Source organism: Amblyomma mixtum, chromosome 9 (assembly GCF_055824585.1).
Source record: "Amblyomma mixtum isolate Tamu chromosome 9, ASM5582458v1, whole genome shotgun sequence".
Classification (NCBI taxonomy): Eukaryota; Metazoa; Arthropoda; class Arachnida; order Ixodida; family Ixodidae; genus Amblyomma; species Amblyomma mixtum.
Window position 1 is genome coordinate 58,627,857 of NC_143020.1, and position 25,035 is coordinate 58,652,891.

The 25,035-nt window shown below is 47.8% G+C and overlaps 2 protein-coding genes across 2 annotated transcripts; both read left to right on the forward strand.

Moving 5' to 3' along the window:
* The first annotated feature begins 8,432 nt into the window (after positions 1 to 8,432).
* LOC149329195 (uncharacterized) lies at positions 8,433 to 14,507 on the forward strand. Its single transcript, XM_089559195.1, has 2 exons — positions 8,433 to 8,717; positions 13,362 to 14,507. Exons 1-2 carry the CDS (start codon positions 8,433 to 8,435, stop codon positions 14,505 to 14,507), a joined length of 1,431 nt encoding a protein of 476 aa, XP_089415321.1.
* A 5,097-nt stretch (positions 14,508 to 19,604) lies between these two features.
* On the forward strand, positions 19,605 to 24,545 carry LOC149329196 (uncharacterized). The gene is made up of 3 exons (XM_089562149.1): positions 19,605 to 19,889; positions 23,223 to 24,197; positions 24,390 to 24,545. Exons 1-3 carry the CDS (start codon positions 19,605 to 19,607, stop codon positions 24,543 to 24,545), a joined length of 1,416 nt encoding a protein of 471 aa, XP_089418275.1.
* Positions 24,546 to 25,035: the final 490 nt, after the last annotated feature.

Below are 25,035 nucleotides of genomic sequence, written 5' to 3' on the forward strand. Positions count from 1 at the left end.
GAACTCTTCGCCGTTCTGTATAATATCCATATTGTGACGCATTTTCATGCGTCTCTTGGCACCTCAATTTTGAAGTGACAAAGGGCAAACATTAAGTGCTATGGTATTGGGCTTATACTTTTGTAGCCATAGTGACGGCATGCATCTAAGTGTTGGGGAAGGGGGGTGGGGGTGGAGCGGCGTCTTAGCCTAAAATCCTAATCCCCCGTCCCTTACCTTCGATACGAAACGTTAACCTTGGGCCCCTCTCGACAAATACTGCTGGCTACGTGCCTGCCCTAGTCTGCGGAAAACCATCACTTACTGTTGCGGGCAGTAATAGATTCGGATTTTACTTAGCGGTTTCCCCCTTCAATGGATTGCCTTTTCTTCTGGACAGTCTTCGCTTTGCTCCTGACTTGTTACTTGGTAACATTAAGAGTGCGTCACTTCGCTCATGGAACACCACCGAGTATGGCAAAATACATTTTGGGATGCCTAGCAAGGATTTAAGGTTGACGATTGTATAAGACCTTAATAGGGCGCTAAACACGAAGGCACAAAGACGAACGCACAAGGAGCTGGTGCGTCCATCTTTGTGCGTCTGCATCTTCTGCAATCAACTAGGCCTAGCACTATCGCTGTTGACGATTCGAAGGCTGGAGATGGAGACGGCTCTCGTTCTTTGTGCGAAGGCGAAAGGTGGGTTTAAAAAGCCAGCTTCACTGCCCAAGGCTACACGCATATGCCACAAAATAAGTTGTAAATTAGCACGCAAACTAAAGCTGCTGCAACCTTTGTTCTTGGTGGTTGAGTCTGCAGTCACCGCAAGCTGCAAATGATTTGATGCGAGGTTTGCTACTTCAGAGCGGCATAGATTCGCCAGGAACTTCACAAATGCACCGCCCTAAATTAAATCATACCTGGGAGCTTAAAAGACGCTACACTCTTTCTCCGTTGTGTCTACCTTCACAATGAAAAATTGTCGCGGCACCTGCTTGCCGCATTTATGCCAGAACCATCGTGCAACACCTTGAGGCTAAAAACAATGTTAGAGTGACAAGACAACCGCTAATAAAAGTTGTTCTTGCAAAAAACAACAAGCTACATAAATAGCAATCGCATCTGGGAAGCAGCAAAAGAAGTCCCACTGAAAAAGCAGCGTTTGCCACATGCAGGGAATTTGTTTTCGCTCTGCCAATTAGCTAAAAAAGCAGAAATGCTCAAGAAGGCTTACAAGGTACCTGAGTCAGCTGTTGCCATAAGGCAACTTGAACAGGGTGCCTTACTAACAAAGGATATTAGGACACGTGTTTATGATTATGATAGGTCGGTTGTTCACTATTCATGTGAATATGGTTTCAGATACCTGCTATGCATACATGCTATTAAAAGCTATGTACAGTCGGGGACAAAAGTCTGTGAACCACGTGTTTCTCAAACGAAAGCGGCCGCTGGTTTGAGGAACACGTGAGATTTAGCCGGCGGCTAAAGAGCCCGCTTGTGGAGGTGAGAGTCAAAGCTTTGTTCTTTCATCTCCAGCTGCCGGCTAATAATATAGCTATCGGCTTCGTTTGAGGAACCCATGGTTCACAGAGTTTTGTCCCCTACAGTACTCCCAGTAGGTTTTCCTATATAATGTACACCTCCCCCATTCCCCTGATCAAAAGTCCCCGGGCCACGGAGTTTGTTTTTAAGCTGCGTACTGAGACGTCTACAACACCATCCCTGAACCTCGAAATAGGTGTATGTGTTAGGAGAGGCATCATTCTCACGTCTGGAAGCCTTGGTAGCTTTACACACGTATTAAGTGTCACAATAAACTGCAGAAGACCTGACCATGCGACCTAGAAACTATTGACTCACTCTGTAGATATTCTGCAAAGCGTGATACTCTGTTTAGTTTCCTGTTTACTTTCTCCTTAATTATTCAACGCCTTGGATAGGATTTTACCAGAGTGTTAACATTAATTACTCAGAAGCTGCGCCCCGTGTTCCGTCTAAGCCATGCACCTAGCCCTTCGGCGGCGCTCCGACTGCCTTCGTCCATACTTCATCCTCCGCGCCATGTTTTCAGTGCCCTAGCTCCGCGCTTGATGCATTTTTACCACGTTTTTGCTCTTTTGTGGATTTTGCGCTAAGACGACGAACTCGAGATCCAGTGGGAACCATTGCCGGTCGTCCTCGGATGCGACAACTACAGTTAACTTCCGACGTCGGGTGGCCTGTTTGGGCTGGTCGCAGGCTTGTCGCGATCGACGAAAGATAATGGCGCGTTGGCCGGTGGTCCCATATACGGCGGTTAGCAGTACGAAGAACATTTCATGGTCTTCGTACGTCCGTAGGGTGACATATTGCCGGTTGGGGCAGTAATATCAACTTAACCAACAGAATTGATTTAGTTAGGACGGGACTAAAATAGAAGGCAGTTTAAGAAAAATGTGGTCTAAAAGAAAGGCTAAAATTGAGACTCGGCGCGCTCATTCAACTTCTTTGTTTTCGGCTGGTTTGAAAACCTTCGGTAGTTGGTTGGAACTTTACTATTCCTGCTCGCGAGTAATTCCAACCGAGAAGAGTGCATTGTCAATGCACAAACAAGTAGGCGGAGCTCAGGGCTCGCCAGTGCCTTACTCAGCGGACCCCGTACTCCACACAAGGTGTAGGGCGAGCAGTTTCGCGTATGCGGCTCGCTACACGTGCTACCGATCTAGGCTCCCCCGCATCGGCTTTACGGTCTCTGCTGAGAGCAGTGTTTTCGAACGCGTTACAAGTAGCGGCGTTACCGGTAACGCGTTACTTTCTTCGGTAACTTAGCCACGTACTCGTTACCCTTTGGGAACTGTAACGGGTAACGTACTTACGTTAATATTTCGCGGTAACGTGAGGTGTGACGTTACTAGTTACTTTTTATTTCAATTGTCCCCCTCCGCCTCTTTTTCAGAAAAAAAAGACGCCGAAAATGATTTTGCAAATAAACAAAATCTACAGGTGTTCTCGACGACCCGTGTTGCGGCTCGCATGCATGCCAAAAAACACCTGCCCTTGACGACGCACTCAACTAAAAAAAAAAAGCACGAACACGCATTCACACACGTCTTCACCCCCGAACCACTCACACACACAACTCTCTAAAGAGTGGACGCATGCCGAGCCACCAATGGACCATTTGCAGAAATCTGTAAGTCAATTTCTGCGTAAGCTTGTTTTCCAACCAAAAGGTCTCGTTCCCAGGCGACACTCTCGCATTCTTTGTGGAGGCAGTTCCTTCTTCTGAGTAAACTCAGGAATGTCGCCACTTTACTTCAAGATGGCCCCAAGAGAGCCGTCGAAAGAGTACAATGGTACAGCACAGAAAAGGGGATTGCAGTCAACTGGCTGTAGCACCCAAGTAGAGGAAAAAATGAAATGGGCTTTTGTTAATTCATGTGCGGGTGGTAGTGAGCTACCTCACACTAAACTTTCTAAAAATTTTCTGCTCAACAACACTGTCGCTTCAACTTTCTCCCGTCATAGCCATACCCCCCCCCCCCCCCCCCCCCGTTTTCCTCTAGCAAGAACAAGGAACAACGCACTCCCCACAGCACTGTGACTAAGGACGGCCTCCCTCCTTTTCCTGCCTAGACTCTGTTGCAAGCAGAGTGCGATCATCCGGAGATTCCATTCGCTTGAAGAATATGAGCGCGTCGTCAGGGTTTGAGATCTTTTGGTTGGAAAACAAGCCTTGCAGAGAAGTCGAGTTTTAGGTTACAGTTACAGCGAAGACGCACCGATTAAAATTAATGGTCATGGAGTAACGGCGAAGTAACTTGTGATACTTTTTTTCGGTAACGGTAACGTTAACGCGTTACCTTTTTTTGTAGGTAACGTAGGGCGGTAACGCGTTCTTTTTTTGCTTAGCGTAACGAGTAACGTGTTTAGTTACTTCTTTTCGGTAATGCCTACGACACTGGTTGAGAGTAAGAAAAAAAAAGAACCATCGCTTACCTGGACAGCCGGGTAACTCGTGCCCGTCAGCGGAAAACGGAGAGGCTAAAGGTTGTAGTGGTTTATTTCTAAAAATAAGAAAAGGTGAAGCAAAAGAGTGTTGCCGGCCGCGGCTATTGCAATCTAATATCTTAAGCACCAGAGCTGCAGCCGGCGGAAATGAAAGGGAAAGGGAGAGGACAGTGAGGAGAGTATACAGGAGAGCGATAGCAAGAAAGGCCAGGGGAGAGCTTTCTACACTATATACAAAATACAAAAGTATTCAAGTTCGAGCCGCTCGCGCGCTAATGTCCAAACATTGTCTGAAAATAAGTGCGCGCGAGCGGCCACTGTGCACATTCACTTACAAAAAGAAGAAAACTTTATGTGCATAGCCGCGCGCACGTAGCGTCCTGTCTAGGACTAATCGCGCGCGCGGCACACTGCACTAGCGGCCGGGGTGGGGCGCCCGGCAGCACCCACGGAGCGTTCATGTCACGCGTGCACTACGTGCCGAAGAACAAGCGGGAAGTCAAGCCCGCCTGCTCGATGAACGCACAGAGGCTCACCATTGTTCTGAAACGGCTTAAACGAAACGACAGTTCTTCATTTGAGTAGGAACGAAAGGGGAGTGAATGTTTCAGTTTCGTTTGCAGCTGGCGGATGATGGTGGTATCTGCAGCAGTCGGCAAGCCAGAGGAGTTAGCGGCTGGTTGGTGCAAAGGCCTTGCACCAGGTAGATGGGGGCACGTGCTTCGCTGAAGACCTCTCTCTTGGACCAAATTCCAGCGGTTGTCCTGTACTCTGCTGCGTTGGAAATCAAGAAGCTAGGCTTGTATTTGGCTAAAACCGCTTACGTTCACAGCAGCCTATGTTATTTATGCCATGTCTGTAGCACTGTAGAATTTGCAGCCATTTTGTTCTACTTCAGGCGTGAGTTCAATTATTAGTGTGTTTTTAAGTCAAGCCTGGATCTTATATGTGACCTGGCCTCCAACCCGCGTACTCACAGCACGAACGTTTTAAAAGCACTACATCGCACCGGCGATGACGACTGCTCTCCAATCGTTCAACGATGCAGGCTGTAATGGTTTTCAAAGCAAAAACAAAAACCTAAACTGAAAGCAAGCAATCATAAAACCTTGAAATTCCACTGTGAATGTTTCGATGTTTCTTTCCATTTTTTCTCGTCTGAAAAAAACGAAAAAAACCCCTTTTTTTTCAAAATTGCTGTGTTTTCTTCAGGCCTTCAAACCTGCAGACCTGACGCGCCCCCACCGTTGTCATGCCTTGGCGCTGTCGTGGCGACGACTTCGGTGGCGGTGCCATTCCCCTGCGGTTAGGGTGGGCAGCAACTTCGTCGGGGCGGCACAGAGCCACCCCTTCATGTCTTTATCCCACCATGGGACACAGCGATGCCAGAGAATGGATTATCCCTTTAGTTGCCTTGACAAGCAGCGCCGACCAGCCGCCTTGTCGGAGGTGTCGGAGGGCGGAACAAAGCCCCTTCCCCGAACTGAGTAATGAAGGCCACTAACCCCGCTCGTGAAATGCCCGGCCAGGTGCTTTGACCTTCCTGGACACGCCGCAGCGGGATATCTCAGCCGACGACCCTCGTACCGAAATCAGTATCCCTCCCACAACACTCTTTCATTTCACTCCTACACACTGCCTGCTCTCCTTTATTTCTGCTGCCCCAGCTCAAGTGCTTCCAGCAGCGGTGGCAGATGCTGGGGCTAGCAACAATCTTTTTCCTTAAATTTACCATCTATAATTAAAACCACTTACTACTCCCATAACACTCAACATTCACAGCATGACATCTATATCGTTCGCCATTTCTTTTTCAGCCACAAAGCGCACAAAATTTGTTGTAAAAATAAAATGTAAATAAAAAAGTCCTTATTTCTATTTTCATTCTTAGTTCCTGGAATCCTGGAAATGAAGCCGCCAACCTCATAGCCCGAGGTTCTTTAAACAGAAGAGTTTAGAGCACCCAGCGTGCTCTAAACCCCTCTCCTTGTTAAAAAGTTTTGATGATGATGATGATGATTTCGCTTCGGGCGAAAAATTGTACCTTGAAATCCACTTTTGCTGAGGTGAAAGTCGGATGGCGACGCATGCGCGCGCACGAAGGAGGAAAGGAAGACAAAAAAGTGGTAGCGAGAGAGTTCGCTGCTGCGCGCTCGCCTCCTCGCCACCCTTTCTTTGCAGCCGCGTGTTTACCACAGTTGCTACGCATGCGGAAGGAGGGCTAATAACGCGCATGCCTACACCGTTATCCTGGTGCTCCCAGTACATTGTGCGCGAACTGCGACAGCCATGACGTCAAACAAAGCATAACTGCAACTTTTCGCTTCTATATCCAGGCTTAGCCAGAGCTAAGCCACTGCCAATTTTTTTTTCTTTTCGATGCCTCAACGAGTCGCATTACGAAAATGTGGCACGAGGTAAAGAGAAGTCCAGGAGGTCGCGGCACGGGATTTGTAGCAACGAAATATGCTTGTGTTCGCTTTGGTTTTATGGCGAACTACTTTTCGCGCGCGCACTTACCCTGCGCGAATAGTCGCGCTAGCTTTGGCAGCGACCGGAGCTCTAAAAAGGATGTCGCCTTTACGAGAGCAACCATGTGCACTCAGTGAAGGAAACGGACGGCGCTGAAATTTCGGCGAAGTGTCAGTCTCAGCGGGGCAAACACGTGTACGACGTTCAACTTGTGCATGTACAGTGCATGTGTAAGCAACCGTCTCGTCGCTTTGCATTGGTAACTGATATGGAAAATAGATTTTGAAAAACATAAAGGGACAAAGTTTAGATGCACGGGACCCGTGAATATGTGAATTTTTCCCGTAGCGTGTAATCGAAAGCACAGTAAACAGTGGTGGGTGTACAGAAAGAATTGCATCTATCGAGCCCAGACTGAACGTCCAAGCAACCACACAGTGAGCCTCTTTATGACTCCCGCGGTATCCAGGTGTTTACAGCTGAATTCAGGTTGTTAATAATGTTAGGGCAGTTTCATGCATGACCTTGCTTGTCGGGAGATAACCGGGATGCGTTTCAATGGTACTCTTTTCAACACGGACAAAGTGCTTTGAACATATTTTTGTGTTGTCATTTTTGCTGCAGTTGAAGAAGTCTTCACCACTCAAATATAATGCAACCAAATTTGTATGACACACAGCACTGCAAAATCAATTCACCCCTTAGGCAAAGCATGTAAATCTGCGCGAGACGGGCAAACACATAAGGGAACGACATACGGGAGTGGGACCTGAATTAATCACCTGCGGCTCACCCCGCGAGGCGTGCTGCCTTTAATTCATGGTACCTCGACACGTACGCGCTAACGTTGAGCGCACGTACTTGAGTACCAGTATAGGACAAAACCGCGACCAAGAGCCCTGCTTTCGAACGCGACGAATCCTGATTTGAAGACCGTTGTTCTGACAGAACCAGAAAACGGCTTCTCAACGCGGGAGCGCGACCGCAATTCGACGATACCAAGCAAGAGAACTACTAGCGGCGAAATTAATGAACGCTCAATATTATAGCTTCATTCAGCAGCTCCACATTTATACTTTTTTTCTCCTCTTAGCTTCACGTGAATTATAACACCAGTGCAACTTCCTTGACACGACGCACTGCGACGATCCACTTCAGTCGCCGGGTTGACCCGTACGGCCTTGCAGGGAAACGAAGAGCTTCACGTCTCCGTTCCCTTCTCGGGTATGACAGTCCTTCACGCAACAGTATCTCCGGTTGGTTTTTTTTCCGAGTGCGACCGACATCCATGGCGTAGGATGGCCGAGGTAAAGCTTCCAGAAAATCCGCAAAGCTGCACAACCTCGCTGTTTGCGCCTTCCTCGGGAAGCGGAGCCGGTCGGGCCGCGCCGAGCTGCCTACTCAGTGCTTGTCTCTTCGGCCGCGAGACGGCGCCACATGTACCTGCAAACTACACTGCAGGTTGCCTTCCGTTCCCGGGTGGCTCGCGCGGTTTGCCATGTGGCGTTCGCAAGCTCGCCGCTGGCTGGCGGAGGAAATGGGGTACGCGGTTATCCCACAACATGACGGTGTCACGGAACTGCAGTGACGTCTTATTTCTTGCTCCCGTCACCACGCAATCTTTGTTGAAGAAACAGGTACCTGCAAAACAAAAATGAAACAAGGACCAAGACCTTAACAAAGCCCCGGGAATCCTCTCTCTCTTTCCCATTATGGTCAAAATTTCGGTGATCAACGAACTATCATTTCTGCTCAGCGGCAGATATGCGCATGCTGGCGGGGTAGCATTCCGAAGAGTGACTTGAAAGTGTTGACGATTCACCACGTGGCAAGGAACTGGGACAGGTGTATTCGATCGGAGCCTTGACGACGGGCAAAAAACAAAACCGAAGGAGAGAGGGAGAGACAGAGATAGCGGGGACAAGCATTCTCGGATGGGCACAGCATTTCCATCGTCTTCAGCACTAGGACGACAGCAGGACGGGATGCCTCCTGGAAAAGTGCCCTACACGCTGGTCGGGTTCACCGCCGAGCTCGACTGGAGGCCTCTCCTCTTCGTGAAGCCGCCTCCCCACGTCACAGCGTGCAGTGCTTGCGGACTGGTGCGCACAAAGGCGGCAGTCCTTGCCTGCCAGCACGTCCTCTGCATATCCTGTTACGAGCAGTGCACGGAGGGCGTCGAGCCCATCTGTCCCCTGGATGGCGTGCTGTGCCCGGAAAAAGGCGTGAACTGGACGTACTTTCCCGTCGAAGAGCTGCTAAGTACAGAGGTGAGTGACGAGGACGAACTGTTCAGGTTTTACGCGCCTGATGCTTGGTGTTTTTAGATGCAATAAGGGCTGGAAGTTTCGCGTAAGCGGACGACATGACGACGCCTTCTCATAACGAAAGGTTAATGTCTCGCTATTCAGGGGTGCGATTAGCGGTGACGCAGTGACCGTTCGAGTACGTTTCTTGTACTATCGGACTTTAAGCAAGCTTTCTGCCACTCGGAAGTGCTCACGTGTGGAACTTATTTCTATTCTACTGGAGGGGGGTGTTCGGTACTCCTTATCCTCAGTCCAACCGCGAGACTTGACCGGAATCTACGAAAGTTTAGCCTACGGATTGCTACGACAGCCGGGTAGTCATGGAAAATTGGAAAATAAAAACTTGGCCGGCATGACAGGATGTTTAATCCGCGGTGCGCCACGACAGCTGCGAAGACGTAATTGGGCGGCAAACTGAAGGCCATGCTTTCGTTTATTGTTGCTCTCAGATTTATTTCGTGCGCTCTGTAGAGGAAGACATATCCCTAGAGTCCGGAAGCATTATTCGCTAAATTATTCCTTCTGATAGGCATATACCCTCGCAAGCGCCGGAGCGGACCCTTAAATATCCGCACGGGAAACAACCGCGTGCGGCACTTTACATGAAGCGACATTTAATTGCTATCTCTGGAGATTAAAAGCGCATCGTTATCGTAGAATTACAACACATAATCGAGTCTGCTATGTGACTTAGTTTCCCATGTGGTCCATGCACAAACGTCGGTATACGCTTTGGGATGTAAACACTGCGAGTAATCTAACGGCTGGGCACGAAAATTTATTAGGGCAAGTCGTCTCGTTCAGCATTCGTTTCAAATCGGTTTTGCTATTACAAGTCACCTAATTTAGTCGTTAAAAATTTCATTGCCACTCTAGCGTTCGTCACGCTTTTCTGCCTGGCTTGCATCAGGCGGCAGAGATATCCGTGGCACAACGCGACTGTCAAGGCAACTTGGTCTATGCGTCTCCGGAACCGAGTACCTGCTAAAAATTTCACATTGTTTTTGCTACATCGCGGCTTTCGTTTGCTCTAGAGAATTGCTGTGACCACTGTACGTGATTTCGCTCATCATACCGTGTTTCTACGGATATGAAATGTTTTAAAGAAGTCAAGTGGAGATGGTGTAAATTTTTGGCACTTAAAGTGAATTGTCTGGACTGATAATTTTAAAAACACCTAGTCCAAATAAAGAGTGCCTAGCACTCGGTGAGACGCCTGATGCGGTCTCATGGCACGCTTCCTTCCACTGTACGAATAAGATACCTTTAGAATACCGTGTACCGTTACCAGAATACCTGCCGGGAGCCGGCCCTACGTCAGTGCGTATGTGCAGATCGCCTCGAGGACGCCAGGTGGCGCCAGGTAGCCAGCAGCTGCGAGATGAACATAAAGATAAGATGAACATAAAATCCTTCCGTCCGATTACGATAACATCTGGTATGTACAGGCTGGCAATGCAGGCGGTGAAATTAAAAATGCAGTTATGGGTAGAAAGTAATCGCATACTCGGGGAACTTCAGAATGGGTTCAGAAGCGGTAGGCGCTTAGATGATAGCCTGTTCGTGCTTACCCAATGCATAGAAATATCTAAGGCGGGAAACAGACCTCTGTATTTAGCCTTTCTGGACATAAGCGGTGCATACGATAACGTGAACAGGGAACTCCTGTGGAGCATATTACAAGATTTAGGTATCGGTCATGAGGTAATTGATTTTGTACAGGAAATCTACCGAGATAACAAAGTGGAAATTACATGGGAAGGGAAAAAAAGTACCACAACTGTGGGGGTGCACAAAGGTTTAAGACAAGGTTGTCCTCTATCACCGCTGCTGTTCATGCTTTAAGTGGTAAATATGGAAACAAGGCCAGAAGAAAGTAATCTAGGTTATAATCTGTCGTACAGATTAGGCGGAAATGTAGTTGAGCAGCGACTCCCGGGTTTAATGTATGCGGACGATATTGTACTGTTAGCAGATAGCCAGGAAGAATTACAAACTTTCGTTAATTGTTGTGGAGACGAAGGAGACGCTCTAGGATTCAGTTTTAGCGCAACTAAGTCTGGTGTGATGATTTTCAACCATACAACTGATCAGGTGTTTATAATACAAGGCCACGAAATACCCAAAGTGGCCGAATACAAATACCTCGGGACATGGCTAAACGAAGGGCAGATATACACGGAAAAGCATGAACAGTCTCTTAGGGCAAAATGACGAAGAGATGCCGGGATAATGAAACATAGGGCATTATGGGGGTACAACAAATATGAAGTACTAAGAGGTATTTGGAAAGGAATAATGGTGCCGGGACTTACTTTCGGCAATGCGGTTCTGTGCTTAAGGGCAGAAGTTCAGTCGAGATTAAACGTAAATCAGAGAGCTGTTGGAAGATTAGCACTAGGTGTCCACGGCAACACCACAAACGAGGCAGTGCAAGGAGATATGGGCTGGGCATCTTTCGAAGCACGGGAAGCTAAGAGTAAAATACTATATCAAGAACGCCTGAGGAAATTCGACGGCAGCAGGTGGGCAGCTAAGGTATTTAAATATTTATACAGGAAGAGCGTTGACTCGCAGTGGCGGAAGAGAACAAGAAAACTAACCAGTAAGCATGCCGGTGGTGAGGACGGAGAAAGAAAGAACATTAAACTACAGGTTAAAAACGCCGAATTTAAAAATTGGATTAATTCAAAGGAAAAGAAACATAGTGTGGAACTATATCGATACTGGAAAAGGCAGATCAGGAAAGAATTTTTCTATGATAACTCAAAAGGCAGTGCCCTACTCTTTGACGCTAGGTCAGGGTGCCTTAGAACGCGCAGCTACAAAAAGAAATTTAACGAAGAAGCTGACACATGTGCAGTGTGTGGTTGATCTGTGGAAACAATTGAACACCTCATACTCAAATGTGATGGTATCCATCCGGATGTCGATGCAGGCACAGTCACTCTTCCGGAGGCCCTAGGGTTTAAAGATAACAGTGGTCATGTAAATAAATCTGCAGTAGAAGTTACCAAAAAGCGATTGGAGGATTGGTGGCTGAAAAGCAGAGATGTGGCATAAGGTTAGAATTGTAGGAAACCGTAGGTAAAGATGATGGGGATTCTTAATGAGAATTGCCAACACAGTAAACAAAAAATAATAAAGAAAGAAAAGCTGAGCATGGTGGCAACTGCCACCACCCCGTTTCAAAGGGGGCGCTCCTATCCATCCATCCATCCATCCATCCGTCCATCCTGCGCGCATGCCTGCAGCATCAGGACCAGTCACCGCATGCTTACTGGCAGTGGGTGGGATCCCGGTGCTCCGGAAAATGGCAACGCTAACACAGTACATTATGCTAAAGGCGTCTATATTAATAGACATCTACATACCGCGTACCATGCAACCGTTGCCATTACCGGAGTACCAGGAGCCCGCCCACTGCCAGTGAGCATGCGCTGATTGGTCCGGATGCTGCAGGCATGCGCGCAGCTGCCTGGTACCTGGCGCCGTCAAAGTGACTTGCGCATTGGCTGCGCGCGGACTCCCAGTACACGGTATGCTAAAGGTGTCTAATATTTAGCACTCAGTCGGCTGATAGCAGCTGAACCCGACTTTCAGTGGAGCAGCAACTGCAGGGTTGCGCAATATGCCAAATTTAAAGGCTCGTCGATCGGGCCCCTTGCCAATGCAAAGTATAAAACCTCAATGCAAGCCTGAAAAATGCAGTCTCTGAAGCGTTCGCACTTGAGAACTGCCGTTTTAGGGCAAATTTTAACGTGAAAGCATTAAGGGCCCTGTTCAGCGGAGAACCGGGCATCGGCAACGGCGTGTCGAGAAAAATCTGGATTGGTCGAGAAGGTCATGACCTCAAAACAAAGCACATAACCTCACGCGGGTAATTCAAACCACGGACAACGATGAAAGAATGAAACAGTGATGACGTTGCTAACATTTCCTCACGTATCTACTGTGTGGTGAAGCAATCCCACCACCGTTACGTAGTGTCTTGGTAGAACAAAAAGCAATTGCGCTGAAAAGAAAAATTATCGAGATGCGAGTCTGTGACTCGAACCACTACTCCTCAACCACTGAGACCATTGAGTAAGGATTGTTCGACTTGGCTGAAATGAGGTCTTGTGTGGTTAAAAAAAATGACATAAGCAACAAAGTAATGCAATATAGACCAGTTTTCATATCTGTGGAGTGATCTTCAACGAGGACCTCAGGCTGCTGAAGAGACCTATTAACGCAACCGCATCACACCCTTAAGGTAACTTTTTACGAAGAAAATTAGGGGCGATCAATTAGAGCATTGTAGATGTAATGCGGTAACATTGCACTTATAATTCCCTTTCTTGCAGTCAAGATTCTGATTGTGAGCACATCTTTTATTCATTTTTTTGCACCTGTCTTCAGTCATTTTTATACAACTTGAGTCATTTTCAGTTTGGCGTCTTCCTCCTCCCCCCACAAGCGTGGAGGAGACGGTTTTATTTATATTTTAATTTTCATAATTGAAGCCATGTACCGGGGATGACAAGGCCATCCCATCTTGATGTATTATTCTTCTCGCTTGCACCTAGTAATTTTAATAACGAACATTTACCGCTATGAATGCAGGTCAGCTGCTGGAACGAAGAGAACGGTTGCACTGCTGTAATGGCTGCTTCAGACATCGCCCAACACTTCCAGCACGACTGTGGACACCACTCTGTTCACTGCCCAGAGTGTTCGGCGTCTGTTCTTTGCAGCAACGTGTGCGAGCACCTCAGATCTGGCTGTTCAGTTCTCCTAACTCGTCCTCCTTCAGAACACGGAGGGCAGACTGGGCAACATGACGAGTCAGAACACGGAGGGCAGACTGGGCAACATGACGAGTCACTTTTGACAGCTCTGAGAAGAGCCCTAGATCAGCAAACGGGTGAAATGAGGGCACTCCTGGAGCAGTTGCTTAGCGATGGCAATACACGAGCCGACCAACTGAACAGGATCTCGCAAGATGTAAACGCTGACAGTAAAGCTATAAAGCAGGAACCATCTCAGGGAGCCCGAGAAGACCACGACAATTTAAATGGAAGTGCTCTCCAAATAACCACATCTGAGCAAACAGAAGGATCCTTGAACGCTAGAAGTGAGGCAGCCAACACTCTCTCGAGCAGAATAAGCTCATTAGAAGAAAAAATGAAAGGTGAATTTGAAAAGGCGTCGCTACAAAGGCACAACTGCTTTTCACGGCTTGCTGCAGCCATCAATGAAGCTAAGAATAGAGAAAATGCAAACAGAAAGGTATTGGGCCAATTGAACAGACACATTCGTCAGGCTCAAAACGGAGCATCAAAGTGCAATTTCTTTATCAGAAACATTCAACTGCTCCACGATACAGCTGTGGCGCTAGGATCCGCCGCCTATGACACCCAGAAAGTGTACCTGTGTGGCTACAGCGTGTCTCCTGCGGTTGTGTTCAAGACAAATGGTCAGGCTCTGTTGCTTTATTTGGGGTTGCAGCTACACATGGGCAGCATGGACGACGTAGTTCAATGGCCATTTGAACACAGATTTAGGCTTAGTGTGCTGCACCCGAACGAATGGACAAAACGGCAGCTCGAATTTAAACCCTGGCCTTTATGCACATATATACGAAGGCCCACAGGATCATCGAACGAGGCTTTTTATCATACCGAAGGGTCGTTTAATATGTTTGACCTTGCACGTGACGGTTATGTGTATCTAGACCAGCTTCGGATGACACTGGAGTTGATTCCGTGAGTCGTACTTCCATGTTAGGGCGAGGAGGACATTGTGAAAATCCCTGAAGGCCAGTGGTGTTTGTGGAACAAATTTCACATCAAGAAATTTTAAGTGGATCTTGACTGTTGTTTATATCGACTGACCTCTGCACATCACTTTTGTTGTGAGCAGATTTATTGTGAAATAAAAGTTTTTATGTGTTGCAGTGAATCATAAAACTCGGACTCTGAGTGATCAAGTAGCGTTTTTTGTAAGGCAGAGTTTTCTTTCGTTATAAAAGGCGCAATTATTTTGATGCACATCCATATTGCAGTAAAGGCTGTTATAGCCTTGGTTTTGCACACACATATATCCCTGCCTTCTATCACGGAATGTTGTCATTAGCTATGAGCCGCCGCGGTGGCTCAGTGGTTATGGTACTAGGCTGCCGACCCGAAAGACGCGGGTTCGATCCCGGCCGCGGCGGCTGAATTTCTTTGTAGGAAAAATTGTAGAGGCCCGTGTACTGTGCGATGTCAGTGCACGTTAAAGAACTCCAGGTGGTCGAAATTTCCGCAGCCCTCTACTACGGCGTGTCTCATAGCCTTAGTCGCTTTGGGACGTTAAACCCCATAAACCAAACCAAACCATCATTAGCTATGAGACCTTAATTGCTTCATGAATTCTTGATCTTAGCTTAAATAACAGAATTGAGTTTAAATCAGCAACCACCTTCAAAGTGAATTGAATTTTACACCTGCAAACCTAAGCGTGGCATGTTTCAAAGGGGTCATTCCATGCCAAGCGAACCAGAGTTTGCACTCGACAGGGCCCCTCCGATCTTATCCATAAAATCTGTGGCTCTTAATTGAACAGTCTACAGATCCAGTTGACTGCGACACTTTTTTTCGTGAGGCTGGCAAGCATGGGTTGCCAATTGGCATAAAACAGTACTTCACATCGATACAAGCCAAGTATTCGTGCACGGAGTTTTACACTGATGCCTCCAAGACTTCTTCAGTTGCAAGTGCAGTTTACAGCTGTCAATCTTCCGAAACGAGAACAATGAATAGATACACAAGCATATTTAATTCAGAATGTCATGGTATCCTGTTGGCTGTCAGATCCATCCTACAAAAGAAAATTCCAGTCTTTGTTATTTATTCAGATCCTTTAAGTGTGGTTATGGCCCTGTACTCCGGGAAACCATGTAAAAACCCTGTTATGAATTCCCTCCTGAAATGCCTTATGGCTGCATGCACACTGACCCTCAATATTACATTATGCTGGGTACTAGGTCGCTGTGGCATAGAAGGAAATGAGGAAGCAGATAGGCTTGCTGCGTCAGCTGCCAAACTGAGTCTTATTCATGTATACCAACTTCCACACCATACTCAGGCCAGATATTAGGACTGCACTCCGCAAAGAATGGCAGCAGGATTGGGACAAATAGAAAACAAACTACACACGATAAAACCAAGGATTGGAAGATATGCCAGAGATGAACAAAACTGATTCAAAGAAGTTGCTCTCTGCAGACTGAGGATATGATATACATACATTACAAATTCACATCTTTTAAAATCTACACCGGCACCACAGTGGGTGAGATGTGGAGCCCACATCTCAGTTGTGCACATATCAATCACGTGCCCGAGATTGGAGACAGAAAGACGACACGTTCCAGAACTGTCCACATTCAAAAAACCATTGCACCCTTCTTTATTTTCAGGTGATGACCGCATGTTTTATTGGATAGGGCTTTCAAACATTTTACACATATAGACTTTTGGCAAGATATCTCTTATTTAAAGTAACCTCAGCCCCTCCTCAATGCTGAGAAGGCTGAGCTGCTAGATGCGTCGCTCTTTTTGCCCAAGCAAGGACCGAGGTTTAGGCTACCGTCTTTTATGTATAACTCCTCTTACCACAACTTTTAGGTGCTATACACCGCCTTAGGCAATTCCACCTGAATTATACATCCTCCTGAACATGCTAACTGCTCGTAGGCCCTACACACCTGGAGTTGATTTTAACTTGTGCCATATTTTAACCTGAGCTGGCCAACAACCTCGAGTCTTGCGCTCTTTGGCCTTAGATGCCCTTGGGCCAAAAAAATCTAGCATCATCATAAACCGTTTAAAGCAACTACCTTTAAAGGTGCACTGAAGAGGAATCTGAACTCGTATTTTAGCGCTGGAACACAATCTACATGTTCCAAGCGTTCTTGGAAGCTTCGAATTATTGCCGTGCGAACTGCTTGTGCTGCTACGCGCACGACAATTAAACACCACGTCTTCGGTTGTTCGATTGCAGCGCAAAAACGAGAAATATTACTCCTGCCTATTTCCATGCTAACATGACGCATATGTGGGATTTTCTGCCGTGTACCAAAGCCCGCTCCACGAAAGGTGAGACTTTCCTTGCTGTGAGCCGTTTTCTCAATAAAGTTGAGAGTGCGCTCCACTCGGCCATCGTCTCCATGGTTCGGCTCACGCTAACCTCGAACCCTCAGTGGTTTAAACTCCATGTACGCGAACTTTCGCGAGAACACAAAGCTGCGGGCTCGGCTCATTCTTAGAGTCACCGTGTCTTCCATAAATAGCGTTGGCCCGGAACCAGATCGTTCACGCTTCCGGTTGCTCTCTCGTGCATTGCGGTGGAGCACATCTTAATGACCAGGCTTGCCGGCCTGGTCGTCGCAGCTGTACCAGCATATAGGCCTGAAATAGCTTCGACATCTATTCTGCTGCGGTATTGCGGTAGAACAAAAAAAAAGTTAATAACGAACTTCCTATTTGCTGTTTGCTAGCGTTGAATAACCAGCATAGGATTTCTTACGGGTTACACACGGAAGGGTGTCGGTGAGACGCGTTCTGTGATGGCTGCTAAGAAAGTTACTGCTGCAAGTACGTTACGAGATGTAGTATAGTGTCACCTTTCGGTCTTCTCCACCTTTCAACTCCTAGCACCGTCCAACTCCTGCTACCTTCAGGAGTAAGAAGGAGCTATTGCTCACGCTACTAGCAAAAAGTTTAGTTTGCTCTGCAAGCAATGTAAACAGTTGAACGACACACGTGCAGGTTCCATTACGGCGCAGAAAGCCAATTTGAAATGCTTCTCTGTGCGACTCAAAACGATTCAATTGCATTTGCAGCGCCATTTTCGATCTCCATCAATGCCTTTCAAGTTCTTCAGGTTAAACTAACATCTGCAGGAACAGCCACTCGCCATTTACACCAATTGCGTTCACTCTCCCTCTTCCAGATACTGAAGGGCACTGTGACAGTATCTCTCCCTAATGACCAGTGTAGGAAGTGGCCCCGAGAATTCATTTGACTATGAAGCACAACGTAGCGGAGGGCTGTGAATTAATTTTGACCACCTCGTGTTTTTTAATCACCAGTGCTGTGTGATGTCAGTGCGCATCAAAGAGCTCGTTTATCGAAATTAACCTACAGTCATCCACACGATGCTTGTCACAGTCCACGTGTCACTTCTTGACATTCAATCCCAAACATCCTGGCATTTACAAGCAATCAATGCTGCTTTCAGATGAGTTGGCTTACTCTACTGCTGTCCTCTGCTTGCTTAGTTTGGCAAAGATTGCCAGTATTAGACAGATTTCTTTTCTAATGACATTTCAGTGCGCTCAGAAAAAGCCTAAGTAGCAATTCTTTTTGACCTAGGGTTCAAGAAAGGGCTGAGGAATACGCAGTTCCTCGAAGTGTAATGAGAACTAAATTGTGCTATTTATGTAAGGTTAACCACGTAGCATATGATAGGTGTAACGTTAAGAGATCGGAAGCGGCGGAGTGGGTGAGGGAACAAAGGCGGGTTAATGGCATTCTAGTTGAAATCAAGAGGAAGAAATGGGCTTGGGCAGGGCATGTAATGCGAAGGCAAGATAACCGTTGGTCCTTAAGAGTAACGGAGTGGATTCTAGGAGAAGGCGAGCGAAGCAGGGGGCGGCAGAAAGTTAGGGGGGCGGATGAGATTAAGAAATTTGCGGGAATACGGTGGCCGCAACTGGCGAAGGACAGGGTTAATTGGAGAGACATGGGAGAGGCTTTTGCCCTGCAGTGGGCGTAGTCAGGCTGATGATGATGATGAAGAACCACGTTATAGCATGGGATGGGCTTCTGCATGGTCAGCTCATCACCTTCTGTGCACACGGTTCCCAGCCCTAGCAAAATTGCTGCATATGCCATTCTCGGTGTGTACAAACCTTGGGTTTATTGGCGAAGGTCAGAACATTAGATCAGCCGTTGCTGTAAGAAACACGCTTCTAGGGCCCCCTACGTTAGTGCAAGCAGTTCCGGGGTCTCATGCGCACACATAAGTTACACGAAGGAAGTGTTCCAAAAGTCACACAAAGTATGCGGCCAACTGCGCCATCTTATGCTTAGGCTTGCCCCTGCGTCAACCACGGCTCCGGCCCCTGCCCGCGCAATTTGCTGTCATTGCCTCCCGATTACTGCTCCGGGTGGCAGTCGTTCGCTCTCCCCTGAGCAGTGTTTCATAGTTTCCCCTTATATGAGCGGCCAGCCCGCCCACGCGGTGGCCTCCAGGAACGGGAGCACAAGCAGGTGTGCCGTCCTCCGTTCCCGGGTGGCTCGCGCGGTTCGCCATGTGGCGTTCGCACGCTCGCCGCTGGCTGGCGGAGGAAATGGGGTACGCGGTTATCCCACAACATGACTGTGTCACGGAACTGCAGTGACGTCTTATTTCTCGCTCCCGTCACCACGCAATCTTTGTTGAAGAAACAGGTACCTGCAAAACAAAAATGAAACAAGGACCAAGACCTTAACAAAGCCCCGGGAATCCAGTCTCTCTTTCCCATTATGGTCAAAATTTCGGTGATCAACGAACTATCCTTTCTGCTCAGCGGCAGATATGCGCATGCCTGCTGGGTAGCATTCCGAAGAGTGACTTGAAAGTGTTGACGATTCACCACGTGACAAGGAACTGGGACAGGTGTATACGCGGTGGCTGTTCACATCGATCAGAGCCTTGACGACGGGCAAAAAACAAAATCGAAGGAGAGAGAGGGAGAGACAGAGATAGCGGGACAAGCATTCTCGGATGGGCACAGCATTTCCATCGTCTTGAGCACTAGGACGACAGCAGGACGGGATGCCTCCTGGAAAAGTGCCCTACACGCTGGTCGGGTTCACAGCCGAGCTCGACTGGAGGCCTCTGCGCTTCGTGAAGCCGCCTCCACACGTCAGAGCGTGCAGTGCTTGCGGACTGGTGCGCACAAAGGCGGCAGTCCTTGCCTGTCAGCACGTCCTTTGCATATCCTGTTACGAGCAGTGCACGGAGGGCGTCGAGCCCGTCTGTCCCCTGGATGGCCTGCTGTGCCCGGAAAAAGGCGTGAACTGGACGTACTTTCCAGTCGAAGAGCTGCTGAGTAAAGAGGTGAGTGACGAGGGCGAACTGTTCAGGTTTTATGCGTCTGATGCTTGGTGTTTTTAGATGCAATAAGGGCTGGAAGTTTCGCGTAAGCGGACAACTTGACGGCGCCTTCTCAAAACGAGAGGTGATTGTCTCGCTATTCAGGGATGCGATTAGCGGTGACGCAGTGACTGTTCGAGTACGTTTCTTGTACTATCGGACTTAAGCAAGCTTCCTGCCACTCAGAAGTGCTCACGTGATGAACTTAATTCTATTTCTACTGGTGGGGGGTGTTCGGCGCTCCTTATCCTCAGTTCAACCGCGAGACTTGACCGGAATCTGTGAAAGTTTAGCCTACGGATTGCTACGACTACAGCCGGGTAGTCATGGAAAATTGGAAAATAAAAACTTGGCCGGCATGACAGGAAGTTTAATCCGCAGTGCGCCACGACAGCTGCGAAGACGTAATTGGGCGGCAAACTGAAGGCCATGCTTTCGTTTATTGTTGCTCTCAGAGATTTATTTCGTGCGCTCTGTAGAGGAAGACATATGCCTAGAGTCTGGAAGCTTATTCGCTAAATTATTTATTCAGATAAGCATATACACTCTCAAGCGCCGGAGTGAACCCTTTAATATCCGCACGCGGGGAGAATCCGCGTGCTATCGCTGGAGATGAAAAGCGTTTCGTTATCGTAAAATTCCAACATGTCATCGAATCTGCTTTTAGACGTTGGTTCCCATGTGGTCCATGCACATGTATGTCGGTCTTCGGTGGAATATAAACGCTGAGTGATCTAACGGTCGGGCACGAAAATTTATTAGAGCAAGTCGTCTCGTTCAGTATTCGTTTTCAATCGTTTTTGCTATTACATTTCACCTAATTTAGTCGTTAAAAATTTCATTGCCACTCTAGCGTTCGTCACGCTTTTCTGCCTCGCTTGTGTCAGGCAGCAGAGATATCCGTGGCACAACGGGACTGTCAAGGCAACTTGGTCTATGCATCTCCACTTCAGAGCCAGCACTCTCCGGAACCGAGTACCTGCTAAAAATTTCACGTTGTTTTTGCTACATTGCGGCGTTCGGTTGATCTAGAGAATTGCCCTGACCACTGTACGAGATTTCGCTCATCGCACCGCGTTTCCACGGAAATGAAATAATGTTTAAAAAAAAGTGACTAAAGTGTGCTTTTCTGCACAGCAGTGCAAAGTCAAGTGGAAATTATGTAAAGTTTTGGCAGTTCGAAGTGCATTGTCTGGACTGATAATTTAAAAAACCCCCCCAGTCCAAATAAAGAGCGCCTAGCACTCGGTGAGACGCCTGACGCCGTCACATGGCACGCTTCCTACCATTGCACGCATCGCGTGGACCGCTACTAGTTAGACGCCTTTAGCATGCCGCTACCAGAATATCGGCAGCTCGCCCACAGCCACTGCGCATGCGCAGATCCCCTCGATGACGCTAGATGGCGCCAGGCGCCCGGCAGCTGCGTGCACGCCTTCAGCATCAGGACCAATCAGCGCATGCTCACTGGCAGTGGGCGGGATCCCAGTGCTCCGGTAATGGCGACGGTAACACGCTACACGGCATGCTAACAGACACCTACATACCGTGTACCATGTTGCCATTAGTGGAGTGCCCGCCTACCGCCGCTGGGCATGCTGTCTGGTACCTGGCGCCATCTGGCGCCGTCAAAGGGACGCGGTATACTTAAGGTGTCTAATATTATGCGAAGCATATTAACGTAGGTTTCGGGCCTTCGCGCGACGCCCGGCGGTGGCCACCATTGACCTTCAAGTAGGTCACGTGACATGACGTCACGTGATGACGTCACACCGGCTGCAGATGGGGCCTCATATCGCGCCGTCGGTCGCCTCCCGGCGGTGGCCACCATTGACCTTGAAGTGAGATCACATGATGTGACGTCACGTGATGACGTCACACCGGCTGCAGATGGGGCCTCATATCGCGCTGTCGGACGTCGCCCGGCGGAGGCCTCCACGCTTCGGATCGCGCCGTCGCGCGCGACGCGGCGGCGGCGCCACCATCGCTGTATCACGTGATATATGACGTCACGCCAGGGATGAGGCGGCGCGCCCGCCGTCGCGTCAGTCTCTGTGCCCGCAACCGCGCCAGCGTCTTTGCGCCGGGCGTGTATGCGGTCAAGATGCCTCCAAACGCTAAGGACGTGCTTCGCATCCACTGGGCTTAACCTTGATAAGCCTCCAATTTTTTTAGCACTCAGTCGGCTGACAGCGGCTTAACCCGACTTTAAGTACAGCAGTAGCTTCATGGTTGCGCAATATGCCAAATTTAAAGGCTCGTCGATCAAGCCCCTTGCCAATGCAAAGTATAAAACCTCAATACAAGCCTGAAAAATGCAGTCTCTGAAACATTCGCACTTGAGAACTGCTTTTTTAGGGGAAATTTTAACCTGAAAGCATCAAGGGCCCTATTCAGCGGAGAACCGGGCATCGGCAACGGCGTGTCGAGAAAATCGGGATTGGTCGAGAGGGTCATGACGTCAAAACCAAGAACATAACCTAACGCGGGTAATTCAAACAACAGACAACAATGAAACAGTGATGACGTTGCTAACATTTCCTCATGGGTCTACTTTGTGGTGACGCAATCCCACCACCATTACGTAGTGCCTTGGAAGAACGAAAAGCAATTGCGCTGAAAAGAAAAGTGATCGAGATGCGAGTCTGTGACTCGAACCGCTACTCCTCAACCACTGAGACCGTTGAGGAAGGTTTGTTTGACTTGGCTGAAAGGAGGCCTTGTGTGTTAAAAAAAAATAAGATGACATAAACAACAAAATAATGCAATAAAGAACAGTTTTCATATCTGTGGAGTGATCTGCAAAGAGGACCTCGGGCTTCTGAAGAGAACTATTAACACAACCGCGTCGTACCCTTAAGGTAACTTTTTAGGATGAAAATTAGGGGCGATCAATTAGACCGTTGCAGAGGAAATGCGGTAACATTCCACTCATAATTCCTTCTCTTCCAGTCGAGATTCTGATTGTGAGCACATCTTTCAATAATTTTTTTTGCGCCTGTCCTCCGCGCTTTTTCCGGCTTTTTGCCCATGTTCCCGACATTGTGTACACATGATGTCAAATAAATCTGTCTGTCTGTCTGTCTGTCATATTTATATCACTTGAGTCATTTTCAGTTCGGCGTCTTCCTCCTGCCACCTACAAGCGTGGAGGAGACGGTTTTATTGATATTTTAATTTGAATAATTGAAGTCATATACCGGGGATGACAAGGCCATGCCATCTTGATGTTTTATTAATCTTCTTGCTTGCACCTTTAGTAATTTCAATAACTAACATTTACCGCTTTGAATGCAGGTCAGATGCTGGAATGAAGAGAACGGTTGCACTGCTGTAATGGCTGCTTCAGACATCGCCGAACACTTCCAGCACGACTGTGGACACCACTCTGTTCACTGCCCAGAGTGCTCGGCGTCTGTTCTTTGCAGCAACGTGTGCGAGCACCTCAGATCTGGCTGTTCAGATCTCCTAACTCGTCCTCCTTCAGAACACGGAGGGCAGACTGGGCAACATGACGAGTCACTTTTCACAGCTCTGAGAAGAGCCCTAGATCAGCAAACGGGTGAAATGAGGGCACTCCTGGAGCAGTTGCTTAGCGATGGCAGTACACGAGCCGACCAACTGAACAGGATCTCGCAAGATATAAACGCTGTCAGTAAAGCTATAAAGAAGCAACCCACTCAGGGAGCCCGCGAAGGCCACGGCACTTTAAACGGAAGCGCTCTCCAAATGACCGCATCTGAGCAAATAGAAGGATCTTTGATCACTAGAAGTGAGGTAGCTGACACTCTCTCGAGCAGAATAAGCTCATTAGAAGAAGAAATCAAAGGTGAATTTGAGAAAGCGACGGCACAGAGGCGCGACTGCGATTCACGAATTGCTGCAGCCATCGATGAAGCTAAGGATAGAGATAAGGCAAACAAAAGGGCATTGGACCAATTGAACAGACTCATTCGTCACACTGAACACGGAGTATCGCAGTGCGATTTCTTTATCAGAAACATTCAACTGCTCCACGATACAGCTATGGCGCGAGGATCCGCCGCCTATGACACCAAGCGAGTGTACCTGTGTGGCTACAGCGTGTCCCCTGCGGTAGTGTTCAAGAAAAATGATCAGACTCTGTTGCTTTATTTGGGGTTGCAGCTACACATGGGCAGCATGGACGACGTAGTTCAATGGCCATTCCAACACAGATTTAGGCTTAGTGTGGTGCACCCGAAGGAATGGACAAAACTGCAGCTCGAATTTAAACCCTGGCCTTTAAGTACAGTCGGGGACAAAATTCTCCGGACCACGTGTTCCTCAAACGAAGCTTATAGCTCTACAATCAGACAGCGGCTGGAGACCGCACTTGTGGAGATGAAAGAACAAAAATTTAACTTTTACCGCCACAATTGTGGTCTCCAGCCGCCGACAAATAGCAGAGCTATCGGCTTCGTTAGAGGAACATGTGGTCCGGAGACTTTTGTCCCCGACTGTACATATATACGAAGGCCCACAGGATCATCGAACGAGCCTTTTTATCATACCGAAGGGTCGTTTAATCTGTGTGACCTTGCACGTGACGGCTATGTGCATCAAGACGAGCTTCGGATAACACTGGAGTTGATTTTGTGAGTCGTACTTCCATGTTGGGGCGAGGAGGATATCGTGCAAATCCCTGAAGGCCAGTGGTGTTTGTGGAACAAATTTCAGAAATTTTAAGTGGATCATTATTTGTATCAACTGACCTCTGCGCATAACTTTTGAGCAGATTTATTGTGAAATAAAATTCGTTTTACGTGTCTCAGTGAATCATAAAACTCGGACTCTGAGTGAAAGTAGCGTTTTTTGTAAGGCAGAATTTTCTTGTTATAAAATGTGCAATTATTTTGATGCATTTACATATTATAGCAAAGGCTGTTATAGCCTTGGTTTAGCCCCACATATATCGTAGCCTTCTACTATGGAATATACTCGTCAGCTATGGGACCTTAATTTCTTAATGAATTTTTGATCTTAAACAATGAAATTCAATTTAAATCAGCAGCCACCTTCAAAGTGAATTGAATTTTCCACCTGCAAACAGGTGGAAAATTGGCAGGTTTCAAAGGGGTCATTCCATGCC

What these genes read in the sequence shown, in the direction of transcription:
- LOC149329195 (XM_089559195.1), top strand. Translation starts at nt 8,433, where the DNA reads ATGCCTCCTGGAAAAGTGCCCTACACGCTGGTCGGGTTCACCGCCGAG. An exon ending in AAGAGCTGCTAAGTACAGAG is followed by an intron (nt 8,718 to 13,361) that starts GTGAGTGACGAG and finishes CTATGAATGCAG; the next exon opens with GTCAGCTGCTGGAACGAAGA.
- LOC149329196 (XM_089562149.1), top strand. Translation starts at nt 19,605, where the DNA reads ATGCCTCCTGGAAAAGTGCCCTACACGCTGGTCGGGTTCACAGCCGAG. An exon ending in AAGAGCTGCTGAGTAAAGAG is followed by an intron (nt 19,890 to 23,222) that starts GTGAGTGACGAG and finishes CTTTGAATGCAG; the next exon opens with GTCAGATGCTGGAATGAAGA. An exon ending in AACCCTGGCCTTTAAGTACA is followed by an intron (nt 24,198 to 24,389) that starts GTCGGGGACAAA and finishes TGTGGTCCGGAG; the next exon opens with ACTTTTGTCCCCGACTGTAC.